Source organism: Stylophora pistillata, chromosome 4, assembly GCF_964205215.1.
Source record: "Stylophora pistillata chromosome 4, jaStyPist1.2, whole genome shotgun sequence".
NCBI classification, from domain to species: Eukaryota; Metazoa; Cnidaria; class Anthozoa; order Scleractinia; family Pocilloporidae; genus Stylophora; species Stylophora pistillata.
Window position 1 is genome coordinate 7184176 of NC_142522.1, and position 14133 is coordinate 7198308.

The window sequence follows — 14133 nt, forward strand, 5'->3', positions numbered from 1 at the left end:
AAGTAATAATAATAATAATAATAATAATAATAATAATAAACGATCTTTAAGGAGGAAGCGCCCGTCACGTAAATACGTGGTTTTCAGGGAGGTCCTCCGTAAAAATAAAAAGCATTCAAAGCTAATGGAACCATTAAGGTTATTAGTAACATGTAGTGTGGAAATAAATAGCTTGCACAAGTAGTCGCTGACTACCCTGTATGGTCTAATTAATATTAAAGAATGCACGCTTTTACAAACAAGAAATAGGTTCGCGTCCTCTGGTTTTACCGACAACTGTTCAGTTGGTCATAATCTGGATGAGATATCATTGCCCACAGAATACTGACCAATTGCTTCTTCGATTTAAAGAGGTAGGCCCACCACAAATTTGAAATCAATCCTGAGGAAATCCAACACCTACGTGAAATCCCAAACTATTTTCAAGAACGCTTTCATGCTGGGAGGCACGCTCTTAATGGCTATGCTTTTAGCTCAGGGTGTTAGTCATGCTTTACTATAGTCCGCTACCCCTGAGTTCAAACCATTTACTGCAAGATAAAGTTTTTAAAACGACCGAGAAGTGATGAATTATCAACTCACCTTACCGGGTGCACAAGCTGTTCCTGTCGCTGGAGGATTCAGTTTACTTCTACACAAGTTTTCTCCTTCGATCTCGCACCAAAGTTGTTGGCAAACACGATACTACGCAAAAAAAGAACAAAAATCATCTTCATGAAACAGTTTGGGAATGATAACCGCTTTTTTTTAAATTAATGATAATAATCAACCCACAGCGTAATTCAAAATGTCCGTCGTGCGATATTACACTCAAGAAAGGTGGATAGCATGGTGCTACAATCCAAGCAACTGCCAAACGTCTGCCTCTCCGAATGCACCGAATGCAACAAACTTCCCTGCCGGTCAGCCAATTAAAATCTACCTTTTACAGCTGGAAAATAGATCGAGATAGTTAGCTGATTAGTAAGCTAGTATGATTGTCATATACCTCGCTCTATGAAGCTACAAAATTGTCCAAATTTTTCCCGCGTCTTTTTCTCATGAGAGATGTTTGAAGCAGTCTTTACAGCAACGTATGCGTAAAACACAGCAATGATATGTTTTAAAACCGGTCAAAATACAAGATAGTTTTAATTTATTTTATTTTCTCATGACTTATCAGTAATATTTAACCACGCTGTTCCAGTTCAGCTTCAAGCTGGTTTGGATTGGGGCCTGTGGGACCTGCTGTTTAATCATTCGCCATCTCAGTTAACTTCATATTAAAAAGCTTGCGTTATGAAGATCACAACCGGGTATTTTTCCTTCTTCTTTATTATATTTCTATGAACCTTTAAATCGATCCTCAAAAGGGCATCCTGGGACATAGCAAGCCATCTTGGCAGAAAAAAAGGCAAACTTCAGTGGATTCAGCTTTGGTCAATTGTGTTCTTAACTGCGCTTTGATTGGGAGGTGAACGTGTGTGGGAGAACAGGGAAACGGATGGAAAAACAAAGCAACGTGGGAGAAAAACCAAGAACTAAAGGGCGAAGGAGGCAGTGAATAGTAGCATGTGCTTCACTAATTGACAAACAATATGACCCTCATCATTTTTAAATCAATATTGATAGCTTTTGTCATGCATCTGCTGGTAGTCCTTGAGGCCGAATCATGAATTTCCATCACTGCAGCTAAGACGACGACTTGTCGCTTTAGAAATTAAAGGGAAAAATAAATGAGATACCCTGCTGTGAGCAGGCAATATAACGATAATTTGGTGTAACGTTTTTCCAACTTCTTTAGTGGTAGTTAATCTTTAGCAAAATTCGAAAAATCGATGAAGATGTCACATATAAAGTAAGCATCAACTTCACAAGTTCATCCAAAATAAAAGAAAAAATGCATAAGGTAAACCATTTCATAATCATTTGTCAAACCTACTACTAGCAAAGCATCAGATGGTCGATAAGAAAGTTAATAACGTACGTGAGTTCACCAACGAGGGAAAGAGAGCGGAATAGGAAATCATCTTTCATTTAATGGACTGCTGCCTTCAGATGCTAATCCCACTTCCTAATCATTTGTCAAACCTACTACTAGCAAAGCGACAGATGATCGATGAGAAAGTTAAAAACGTTCTTGAGTTCCCCAATAAGGGAAAGAGAGCAGAATAGGAAATTATCTTTCATTTAATGGACTGCTGCCTTTCTATGCTAATCTATTTACGATTTTGTAGAAAACCTCATGTCTTGCTACAGAAAAGAAGCGGTTTTATACTGATCTAAAAATATTCGTGGTAAAGGGCTTCAACCTCGACCACAATCCTTACAACTTCCCTTCATAGATTGAATTTCCTTCAGATGATCTTGCATAATTGTCACAGGGATAAAATATTCATAATGACGTGGTGTATACTTCGTAAGCAATTCCAATTCAGTGAGCAAACTACGGAACGAACGCACTTATGGTAATGTTTCTCTGAACCTTGTCTTTTTAAACTATTCCATGGCATCTAACAGTACGGTACTTTTTGACAACAGTTCAATTTCTTTGTCTGATCAAGATGTGGCTTTCGCAGTCCTGTATTCCTTGATCATTGTCATCGGCATTCCCACTAACTGTGCTATAATCACCATTGTTCGAAAGACACCTTCCATGCACACCACAACAAACTATCTCCTACTAAATTTGGCCGTCGCCGATCTCCTGACTTTGATGCTGTGCCCTGGTAGCTACGACTACGTTCTCACCAAAGTGCACTTCGACGAAACAACTGGAGATTTTCTTTGCAAAGTCTTTGCGGGAAATGCTGTTGTTCCGATCACGATGAACGCTGCCGCCTTAACAGTTAGCTTAATAGCCGTGGAAAGATACTTAGCGCTTGTCAAACCCTTTGAAATCGGTTTAAGACTGACTAAAAAACGGCTTCCTTACGTGATTGCCTTACTGTGGACATTCTCCTTGGTGTCGTGCGTTCCTGACTGGTTATCAAATACTGTGGACTCAAATCCTCACTCCATTTATCCGTGCAAACGACCATGGAGAATTGATGAATATTCTCATCACGAAGGCTTTATAATGTTTACTAGCATTTCCTTTGGAATTGTTCCGACCATTTTGGTGATTTTCTGTTATTTCGAACTTTTTCGTGGATTTTTCATCACGCACACCATTTGCGCCGCAGCTTTACAAGGTTCAAGCAATCAAGCGTTGGAAGAACATCGCTCAAAGAGACAACTTTTTAAGCTTCTGTTGTGGGTTATGCTCTTATTTTGCGTTTGCACTTTGCCATTTTCTTTATTTTTCATATATTTAACCACTATCGACAAAGAGACCGTTGCAAATAACCGCTCTCGCCTGTTTTTGATTCATAGAACCGTTCGGTTTCTTCTAATCGCTAATTCATTTTGCAATCCTCTTATTTACGCGTTTCAAAGCTCTAACTATCGACGGGGATTCAAACGAATTTTCTCTTGTAAACTCTTTTCTCAAAGAAATGAGTTACAACCTAAACAACATAAAAATAACGACGTAGATAAATAATGCCAACATTTAATGTAGATCATTCTTCAGTTGACAAAGCCGACTTTTTAAATAGTTTTTTTGACAAACATCACCAAAAGTTGAATGAATAGCAGTTTGATCATGACAGGTGCTTTTTAGATATAGAAAAACCCTATAAAGAGTAGAGGTTTTCTGACAGTTGCAGTAATATCTAATAAAAAAATAAAATAAGTCGATTTTGCCATGTTTTTTAATAGGTTTTCAAACCCAAGTTAAAAAACTCATCTCCCAACATAATCTTTTTTATCCTTCTTCTTAAATTCTCTATATTGTTTTCGCTTTTACTTATCTTCTCTTAATTTTCTTAAACGCCAGTTGTTTAAATATTGACATAGGGAACATCACCAGAGAAATGGTATCTTAAAGAACATACAAAACCGACTGATCTGTTTAAAACGAATCAATATAACCTTACTTAGGGCTACAGCTAAGCGCCTCTCTCATTAACTTTCCATTTAGAGCTCACTGCCTGATTTATCCGGTAACGCCAAACCGATTCTACTCAAAAAAAAAATTGAAAGCAAGCAAAACTGAATCATCAGCCCTTTTATAAGTTTCTTTAATCTTTTCTTCTCTGTCTATAGCTTTTTATCAAATTATTCGCCTTTATAAGGTACTGTCGTGGGTTTTAAATTTATTCCGATTTTTTTTGCTTCAATTATTTACGCTAATTCATTTGCCTACCTGCACATTTAAAACAGCTACTAATGTCAAGTTAATCTATCTAACCCTTACATTGACATGACAGCACAATATATCCGCAAAGAACTGAATGTTTTTGCCGTCCATCTTCAGTCCTTTTGAATATACACCAATTCAAATCGTGATCGCTGAGAATTCTCCGCGCTACGCTAGTAATATTAAAAAGGAATTATAAACTGCTGTTTAGCTTTCTTTAGCCAAGTTCGTTTGGCTCAATGAACGGGAATAACAGGATGGAATACAGTTTATATATATTTTTTAATGTATTATCTTTTATGTTGAATTGGTTAGGTACACCTGCCTGTCCGCCTGACAGGGCTGGCTGATCTTGGAAAGAAAACGTCAAATAAATATGTAATGAGACTCTTGTTTTATTGCTCAGTTTTACGTCATCAAATCTACCCAGCTTGTATTTGATTCCCTTTCATATATCTCGTCCCCGCTTCCCCCCCCCCCCCCCAAGTTATATTAAGTGGCTTCATCATAAAAAAACTTATTACCGGCTCACTAATTCAACAGGTGTGTAGTACAGGGGACACTGGATCGAAAAATTTGTGTTGGAGCTCGAGGTCGTTGAGTTATATTCTCTTGCAAACAAATTCACTATAACAGTGCCTCTCTCCATCTAGAAGCATAAGTAAACTTTTAAAGAGCCTGAGGACAAGCTTAGGTGGGTATCCCTTACAATGGACTGGTATTCCATCAGGGGAGGGATACAGGGTGGCTAAATTTCCCAGTGCTTTATTTTAATGAAAACGGCATAAGGGACCATCAGGCTCGTAGGACATAAGATACCTTGTATTTATGACAGTGTCGGGCTCTGTTTCCATATTGCTGCTTGCACTGCTCGTCCACAGTGAATGCAACTCCGGGCAGCTCTGTTGGCAGTTCCAGTGGTTTCTCTTTGGCGTGATTTCTCAAACACTTGCTGGCCTTGGAACTGGAGAAAGGAAACAAGGCTTAACTAAGAATTGGCATAAACGCGATGTCAAGTTACGAAGTAGTTCTACAATGATTTTTTTTTTCAACAATGGCCGCTGTTGGGTTTTGTCTTTCAAAACTTTTTACGCTTTTTCCTTTTCCAGTCACGCTTTGGATCCCTGTTCAGCATTTACAAAAACGTCTTCTTTAAAAGAATAAATTATAACTATAGATGTAAATTCTGCAACGCTCGAGTTCTTACTTAAGAAAAGACTTGATGTAAGCTTTACTGCACCATGACCACTTCATCGTTCCACGTCGATTCCTTGCCAGCCACCGCGATGACATAAGGTGAGGTGTTAATCCCGCGGAGTCTGGGCACGTGTTTCCGTCTCCATCATGATATGCACCCAGACTATTTTGAGATCCAAAACGCTATGATGAGTTCTGGGGATAGATAGAGCTTCCGCACATGTGCCAATAGACATATGTAAATAAGACGAGGTTATCCAACATGGGTTCATTTTTTCTTTTATCCGAGCTCTAATTTAAAAGCTGAATGTCACATCGCATGGACTTATCCAAAACATATGTTACGTTTCCCAAACCCTTAAGCTTGATATTAATGCAACAGTTTAAGTAAATTAATCTAGCTGCTATCAATTGACTTTCTTACCGAATCAAATTTATGAAATTAACGAATGACTGAATCACGGGCTGATTGTTGATTGACCGATTGATTAACAGGCTGACTCACTGACTGTCTGACTGACTGACCGACTGACGAACTGACTGTGTGACTAACTGGAAGACTGACTGACCAGCCGACTTACCGACCAACTGACGGACCGACTCACTGACTGACTGACTGACTGACTGATGCACTGACTGACTGGCCGATTGACTGACAGGCTGTAATAATTAGTATAGCATCATATGACTTACTTGTGTCCAATTTCGTGTGCAACTGTAAACGCAACATTTAACCCATTGTCTTGCGAGACACTGCACCGCTTTTGGGGGTTACACATTCCATGCAGAAACGCCATACCTGAGGTAAACACAAAAAAATGCTTCTGTAACAAATCGTTGCCTGAGATTGAGATACAGAAGGTTTTTTTTACTTACCTACGGTGTCACAAGCGGAAAAAGGATTAGCGCAAATATCTTTCCTGTGAACCAAAGGGGAGAATATCGTCAAACAGTATTCATGCACGTATTTGGATCGGCCTTCGGGGCATTGAGTGGGTGGGTTATCGATCTAACAAATATATTCCATGTTACTGTACGTCTGTTCATTAATAAATCAAAGATGACGTCAAAATGTGATAAGTACAAAAACGTGGCACACGAAGCGCAGCCAAGTGTGTCACTGATGTTCTGACCATATCTTGACGTCATCTGTAACCTATTACTGTATGACGTCAAATGTAACCTATTACTGTACAGACCCACGGCAACACGGAATCTATTTGTTTTATATAATAAAGAAGCGACACATTGTTAATTGTAAATTCCTCCATTAGACCATAAGTAGGGTGCAATCATAATCCGCGCGGAATTCAGCTTTTGTCATTGATTATTGAGTACAATTTTCTCTACTCTGAAGGGGTGTATGGATCATAAAAAAAATTTTCTTCAAAATTTTATCATCATTAATAATCAGATATTTGGAACCGTTTCTGCAAATCTCTGGAAGGCTGAAGATAACAGGACAGTTAAGATCGAGTTTTGTGGTCTTCTGCAGATTGCCACAAAGGCGAGAAATACTTCCCTATTCTATTTACCATTTATCCAAACACTATCTTAACTATTCAGAATAAATGAAGTTATCATTTGTGTTGATATGTTGAAGGATGCATACCTAGTTAACAATACCGCCCCGTCATATTTTGGGTTTTCCTTGGATGTGTCTTTCGTTATCCACTGCTGCCACTTGCAGAAACTTTCCAGCGTCCTGTCGCCATGATGGGTGATTGACAGGCCTTTCTATCGAGTAGAAAGGCAAAAGATAATGATTAGAGTTTAAAAGCAAGCCTGAATTTAAGAGATTGCGAAATGTTCTTCATAAAAGAGAGAGAGGAAAAAAGGGTAAAAAAAGGATAAACACAGCATCACATCAGAAAGGAAAACAGCCCAACCTCTCCACAACGGCCACGTTGGTGACAGAGGAGACAGTCTTTTTCGGAATGGTAGAACCTTTTTACTCACAAAAACATACGTGGTGTAGTATATTAATACGAAATACAATCAAATATAATGTATCGATATGAGAGACACAAAAACTGATGTACGTTCAGAAAAAAGACCTCTAAGCACATCAGAAATTTTTGTTTCTCTCTAATGAATTAGTGCGTGAAGGACAGTCTGAAAAAGTATGCTTCACCACTCCTCAGTCTTTTATTCGACGTGACAGAATGAATATACGTCGGAGATTGCTTTAATAGCCGTTGACATTGTTGAGAGTTCGTCGAGTGGTCATTTTAGAGGCTAAAATGACAGTGAATACAATTACCCTCGGCGAGACGAAAAAAGTCGATGTTTTGAAGCAGTGGCCGTCATTGAAGGTTCGACTGTAACTGTGTTGTATTGTTGTACGTTCTTACTTACAGGCATATTGTACAGAAGCATAAGCTTGGACACTTCGATATTTATCTTCGTCCCAATACTTGGGTCTCGGTACAGGTCGGCCACCTTACAGAAAAAAAAAATTAAATTATTTTCAGCTTATCATTGGAAGCGTCAATTTGAAAGCCACGACTGCATAAAGGAACTCAACGCCTTCAATGTCATCCGTATTCATCTTTTATAAGAAGATAGAAAATCTTTTCCTGGTAGATTTCGAAACAAACGTACGTTGGTCAGTCAAAACTATGAAAACTATGAACACTACAAATTTCTAAAATTTCTTCCATTTAGAATTTGAAAAATATCTTATTAAACAAACTTGCTCGGTCAAGTAGGCAAGATGCGGCCCTCGGTTTTTTTTTTTTTTTTTTTTTTTTTTTTTTTTTTTTTGTTCTGGTGTTTTCGTTTTGGTGTTTTTGCTTTTTCTTTTTTTCTCAAGTTTTAAAGGACCTCAGCTTCGTCTTGATCCGTAGGAGCCGAGAGAAAAGAAAGGGGTCCATTAATAATAATCATCATCATAATCATAATAATAATAAAACTGACTGATTAATAACCAATGAGCAAGCTTGCCCAATATGGCGTATATATCTATCTCACCATATTCATGACGGTTAGAACATATTCCTCCACGGACTGGTTGCCATGGAAACTTATCATTTCCCTATCAACAACCACCAAGAGCTGGACTGTGACCTCATCATCCACTGAACGACGCTGGCGACGGATTGCTTCTCGCCAAAATTGCCTCTTTGCAAGTTTGAGATTCCTATGAGCTGAGGAAAAAAATTCAGCAGATATTATGTTGACAAAACCACATGAGTGAATTTTGATCGTTTCGATCAGACATAGTACAGTAAGGAGGGGTGATAGACTACGAAACTGGTCGGTATGAACCAAATAAGGAAACATCGGCTGGTGGGGCAGATTTAATATGTTAAGAACCCCTGACCGAGCATAATCTTTCAGATTGCGACTGTATCAACGAATGGGAGGTTTCTGTTGGTTACTTCGTTCAAAACTACGGCTACTAAACGTTGTACATGATCGGGTTCAAAAAACCTTACAAACACTTCAACCAGGAAAGGTTCCTATGAGTGAACTTCACTAAATTAGGACAAAGTAACACTGCATTCGAAGATCGATTTTTTTTCTATTTTTCGGCAATCAGCTGGTAAATTGCCAGATATAAAAAAAATTGGATTTAAGCATTTTGCCGAATTCATAATTTCAAGCAATAACTTAATTTTCTTCCGGTGGAAAGGATTTGTTTTCTTTACTTGACGTCTTCCGGAGGAAAGGATTTGTTTTCATTACTTGACCTCATAATCCTTGGATAAAGTTCGTCACACCCCCCAGACACGAAAAAATGAACGACTGTCAAGCCATTCGCTTAACAATGTTGGATTTTGTTTCAACGGGATTTAATCTGTCTAAGGGGCCTAATTATGCTTTGACCCGTAACAACGGTGCAAAGAGGGAATATGAATTAGGTGAACCAAAATTTTTGCATGGACTTCCATAATCAAAGCTGTAAATTTAAGCAGTTTGACGGATGAGAATGAGCTTAACTAAATCACTGAATTTTCTCATAATCCTTAGATCAGCCTTACAACGCTCTCAAGACAAGAACAATCAAACGAATGACAGGTCCATTTGGCTGTGTAACATTAGATTATATACAAACTGGAGGATATCTGTTTAACGGCCGATCCGTTGACTGGTCACAGCAGAGTAAAGAGGAGACTTGAATTGGGTGAACGAGCTCCTATGAAATCTCTTTACAATTTCCTCTGTATTTTAAGTTCTTAAAGCTTTTACAGAGAGCTGACTCACAACGAGGCTATTAAAGCTCGTTTTGATAGATTATCACGCATAAATAGCCCATTTCCGAATTACCCTTGGCCTCTTTTTCAAAACGAGGCCTGGTGCTCAACCATTCTTGTGAAAATGAGTTTAATTTGCATGTGAATGAAAACTTCTTATCATGTGAAAGGATGAGCACCAAGACTCGTTTTGAAAAAGAAGCCAAGGGTAATTCGGAAATGGGCTATTTTGTTCACGGCTGTACTTAATTAAACATGATGATCTACTCATCAGCTGACACTGGATTACTAACTATATCAATTTTTCGATAATTCGAAACCAACGACTCTCGCATAATTTATGAGAAACACCTCTGGTGACAGCTACTTTTATCAAGAAGTTTATAGTGAATTATCAATGATTAGCCTTTGATCTGCACATGGAATATGTTCTCAGCTTGGAGCACGAAACAATTCCACGAAGTACAATGATAAGATAAGTTAGTGAAATTTTACATAAGTTGCACATCCGAGTAGGTCAATTTCGCACACCTGCATATCTTAAGAATTGGAAGAATGCTATATGAGAAAAAAACAGTGATTGGAAGTCCTCTAAAATGAATAATGATCAATAACATCACCACAGACGGCAAGATAAAATCTCGCTAGGTCAGTTTACAACGTCTACATTTAATTAGTATCATGATTTTGTTAATCAAAGTAGGAATTTTGAGTCATGATTTACCGACAAGTTATTTATCATATTTGTCAAATTTGTACCAATAACTTTTTTATCGACGCTGCAGACAAAAGATAACCAAGGTCGCTTAACCTTATTTCCCTCTCTCTTCATTTTTCGTCGACATATAGAGCACAGCAACCAGCTTCACTGTGAACGTCAGTGTGACCAAGCCAGGTACATATCAATAAAGGCTGATAGTTTCGAAAGAAACTGTTTGGGGCTGCGTCGACAGGGGTTACGAAATAATTTGGATATATCTACAAAGTTGAAATGGTAAATTGGCCACCGTAACGATTATAAAAGCTGACGTTTCGAGCGTAAGCCCTTCTTCGGATCGAATGGCCAGGTATAGCTTTATAATCTTTGAAATCAAGTCAATTATATGGCCTTTATAATCGACGTTTAGTTTGTCTTTCATGCTCTTCGTACAAACACACTTTTTTCCTTTCCTTACTTTTTATCAGCTGAAAACATTGAACTCCAGTCTTCGGAAAAGCTTGCTTCTACTAGCGCTGATTCATAGGTGAATTCCTATATTAATGAAAAAACAACTGCTCTAGCTCTACACGCCAAGGCCGGGTTGGTTTCGTTTCCAAATTTTCAGTTCACGTCTATTCCTTTAAAACACACGCTACAAAATTTCGCGCCTGCTGTCATGGTAACTGATACTACGCACCCAAACCCTTTCTTTAGCGCACCGTGACCCGTGAGCGATCTCGGATTAAACTGATCTGGATCCTTCCAAAGGAACAAACCATTAGCCTGGTGTATTTCATCACCTTCCCGTTAAAGTTAGTGAAATGAATCAGACCCGTGGCACCCTCGTGTTAACTTCAAGAATAAGAGTAATCCTATTTTTCGTTTACCTGGCGAATAAGGAGCTGAAAATGAACATTTCCGGGTGGTAGGTAAACTTTGCGGCAGTGATGCTAACAATGAAGACCTCTTGTAAAACAAATGAGATTTGATCTTCGTCTTGGTCATGGGTTCTATGAAATAATCTTCCTCCTTCGTTTGTATGAGTCCCATCTGTTACAACAAAATACAAAGATAACCTTTCAAAGCAAAGGTTCGTCTAGACCAGGTAAGGGTATTTGTCTTTCAACACGTCGATCTATGAAGATTAAAGATAAGTTCCCTGGGATCCGCTACGACATGAAAACGGTTTGTAAACAAAGGCAACCGGGAGAAATAAACAAAGAAACGTTATCATCGCTTACCAGCCCGTGACATCCGCTTATAGCAACGCTGGATTGCGAACGAAACCGCAATCTTCCGATGTAATAACAATTTCTAGATATATTCTGTTTCAGCGATGAATGTAAACTGTCCAGGATTTCACTGGTGAACTTGGAATCCACGAGTCTGTGGTTTTTCCTCAAATCAAGCAGGAATTCCTCTCCGAAAGCGCGGAACTTCACTTGCAATCTTTCGCTTCTGACAACATCTTTTAACTCGCTTATCTTTAACGAACCAGTTCTAGAAATGATTTCGGGAACGATGACTTCATATTCTTGTAACCTCCTCGCAAGTTGTTCTGCAGAAAAAATTGATACACTGAATGAGTTCATCAGTCTGCAAATCTCTAGTCACGAAATGATATCGGGGTAAACAAATCCGTGACGATCAAAGCAAATATAATAACAACATGAAACCCACCTTGCTGTCGGTCGCGAAACACTGCTTCTGCTGAAGTGAGCCCCAAACAATACAAGGTAAAAATGCCAAAACGAATGAATAAAGTGAGATCCATGCTTTCATGCCGCACAATCCCCAACAGGAGGGAACCTTTCATTTAAATCACGAAATACGCTACCTAAGCCACGCTTAATTGGCTCAGGTCGAATGAGCTTATTTGTCGGCAACCTCTTCTTTCATCGCCGTGTCTCGGGGTTACATAGACGGGGTATCTCGTTTGGGTGAGCACTGTTTATATTCTACTAGCTAGTCTAGTCAAAACATGAAAAGAGGCTGAACGTTTCGTGTGCGTGGTAAACACGTCTACGCAAAACACAAATTGAGTCGCTCGCAGTCAAATCGAGAACGCTAAACGCCGCGGGGGTTCTCAGCTTTGTTCCGGTTTAGGTTAAACCGCCAACTGAGCTACCTTGTTCATAATTTAAATTCTCGCCATTTGGTATGCTCGAGATTGGCGGGGGGGGGGGGGTGAGTACACACTTTGTGATGTAAATCGAATAAGGTTCTCAAGAAAACCACAACAGTACATTAACGTATTCTCTCTCTGCACCTACAAATAGCATAACCATGTTTAACATTCAAGCTTAATCATCGCATGAATTTTACCAATTCGTGAATATTACATTGCCGAAAAGCTTTACCAAATTAGAACAACGAGTGATGGAATGTCTGGAAACGATCCTTCTCTAGCCCGCCCTCCCTCCTTCCCACTACCCTACCCCCTCCCCCCCAGATTAAATAATGCGGCTAAAGGAAAGAAAATTGTCACGTGTCAAATTAATCGGAAGGATTTAATTACTTGTGGATTAGAAGGACTTCATAAAATGCCTGGAATATTACGAGCAACCTTTAGCTTTGACTTTCCAGTCGTCTATACTGTAATGAAGCTCTTTCCTCATGATAATTTTGTTTTGCTTGGCGGATTAGAGCTGATTAATGATCAATATCAGCAATTCAAACAACCGGACCGGAAATAGCACGCAATTATTTAATAAGCCACTCGAAAAGAAAACGTGCAGGAACAGTTTCTTGTCTTTCTTGGATGGTCTGCGTGTGGAAGGCGCTCTGCGAGAATGCGAGTAACTCGCGCATGAAATATCTACTTTTCACTCACATTATGCCGATCCGAAACCCTTGCGCGTCTGTTATGAAGGTCACATTTAGAGCAGATGAGGATGCGAAGGGACAGCAGCGGAAGCAAGTTTTTTTTCCACGTCTGCTTTGTGGTTTCAGAGTACGGCTATGTCTCACTATGGTGGGTATACGTTTGTGATGTGGTAATTAACTGCTTCTGTCAATGATCGTTTCAGTTTACTTGGACAAGAGGTCCATCGACCTCACAAGTACAAAGCCAGAGCATTTTGCTGCGGATAAATACGTTCTCAACATCTCTTTGCGGAGAAAAAAATAACAGAACAGGTATGAAATGTCCTCCCAGCCTAAGGGCGATAAAGCCATTGCTTCTTTTCTAAAACACAAGTTGTAAACACCAGTCTATTAATTGAAGATTCTCTAAACTTCACGAAGTGCGTTACATATACCCTACAACTTACTTGCAATTACGACTCAAATCCACATGGTTCTCTCTGTTGTGACTGGTGGCATGCTGTCAAGTCTTCAAACTCAAGTAAATCCTGAAGCCGTTCCAGTCATCATTGCTCGTTAGACATACTTACATCAGACCACGAAAAACAAAATGCAAATGAGTTGACAAATTCCCACGTGCAAATTCAACCCCCGCGATAAAAGAGGTTGTGCTAGATCTGCGTAGATAGGGTCTGAAAATACTTACGAGTGACCACGAGTGACCGCGAGTGACCATGAGTAAGATTAAGTCAAAATATCTCAGTTTTGTTACTATGACGTCATTACGCAGTCAAATTCACATCATTTCATCAAATACCAATTAGAGAGGAGACTAATATTTTCCGCGGCATAGGTCCGATAATTGAAAAAAATTCCAAAAAATATATTTAAAAAACCTTAACTACCGCAAAACGTATATTTTATTATATCACCGTGTTATTTAACTTTTTGAAAACACGCTAAGCGTTTGATTTGAATATTTCCTTTGAGACACAACGCAACCAACGATC

General features: G+C 39.0%; 2 protein-coding genes across 4 annotated transcripts in view; one reads left to right on the forward strand and one right to left on the reverse strand.

Annotated features, from left to right (window-relative positions):
* Nucleotides 1-12706, reverse strand: part of LOC111319900 (A disintegrin and metalloproteinase with thrombospondin motifs 7) — a 35530-nt gene extending 22824 nt beyond the window's left edge. Inside the window, exons 1-11 of one of the 3 annotated variants that reach the window (XR_016000231.1) lie at nt 11999-12704; nt 11560-11876; nt 11206-11368; nt 8393-8568; nt 7778-7861; nt 7032-7156; nt 6296-6339; nt 6113-6218; nt 5430-5582; nt 5042-5186; nt 583-684 (exon numbers count right to left, since the gene is read on the reverse strand). Coding sequence is in view for 2 of the 3 variants with exons in the window: in XM_088757636.1 (XP_088613762.1) it covers nt 583-684; nt 5042-5186; nt 5430-5582; nt 6113-6218; nt 6296-6339; nt 7032-7156; nt 7778-7861; nt 8393-8568; nt 11206-11368; nt 11560-11876; nt 11999-12134 (1551 nt within the window). In the remaining variant the exon portion in view is untranslated. Of the gene's footprint in view, nt 1-582; nt 685-5041; nt 5187-5429; nt 5583-6112; nt 6219-6295; nt 6340-7031; nt 7157-7777; nt 7862-8392; nt 8569-11205; nt 11369-11559; nt 11877-11998 lie in introns of all 3 variants that reach the window. The other 2 variants (XM_088757636.1, XM_088757637.1) reach the window with 2 other exon arrangements.
* Nucleotides 1962-4691, forward strand: LOC148732194 (tachykinin-like peptides receptor 86C). The gene has a single exon (XM_088757647.1). The coding sequence runs from the start codon at nt 2486-2488 to the stop codon at nt 3521-3523; it is 1038 nt and encodes a 345-aa protein (XP_088613773.1). The 5' UTR covers nt 1962-2485; the 3' UTR covers nt 3524-4691.
* Nucleotides 12707-14133: the final 1427 nt, after the last annotated feature.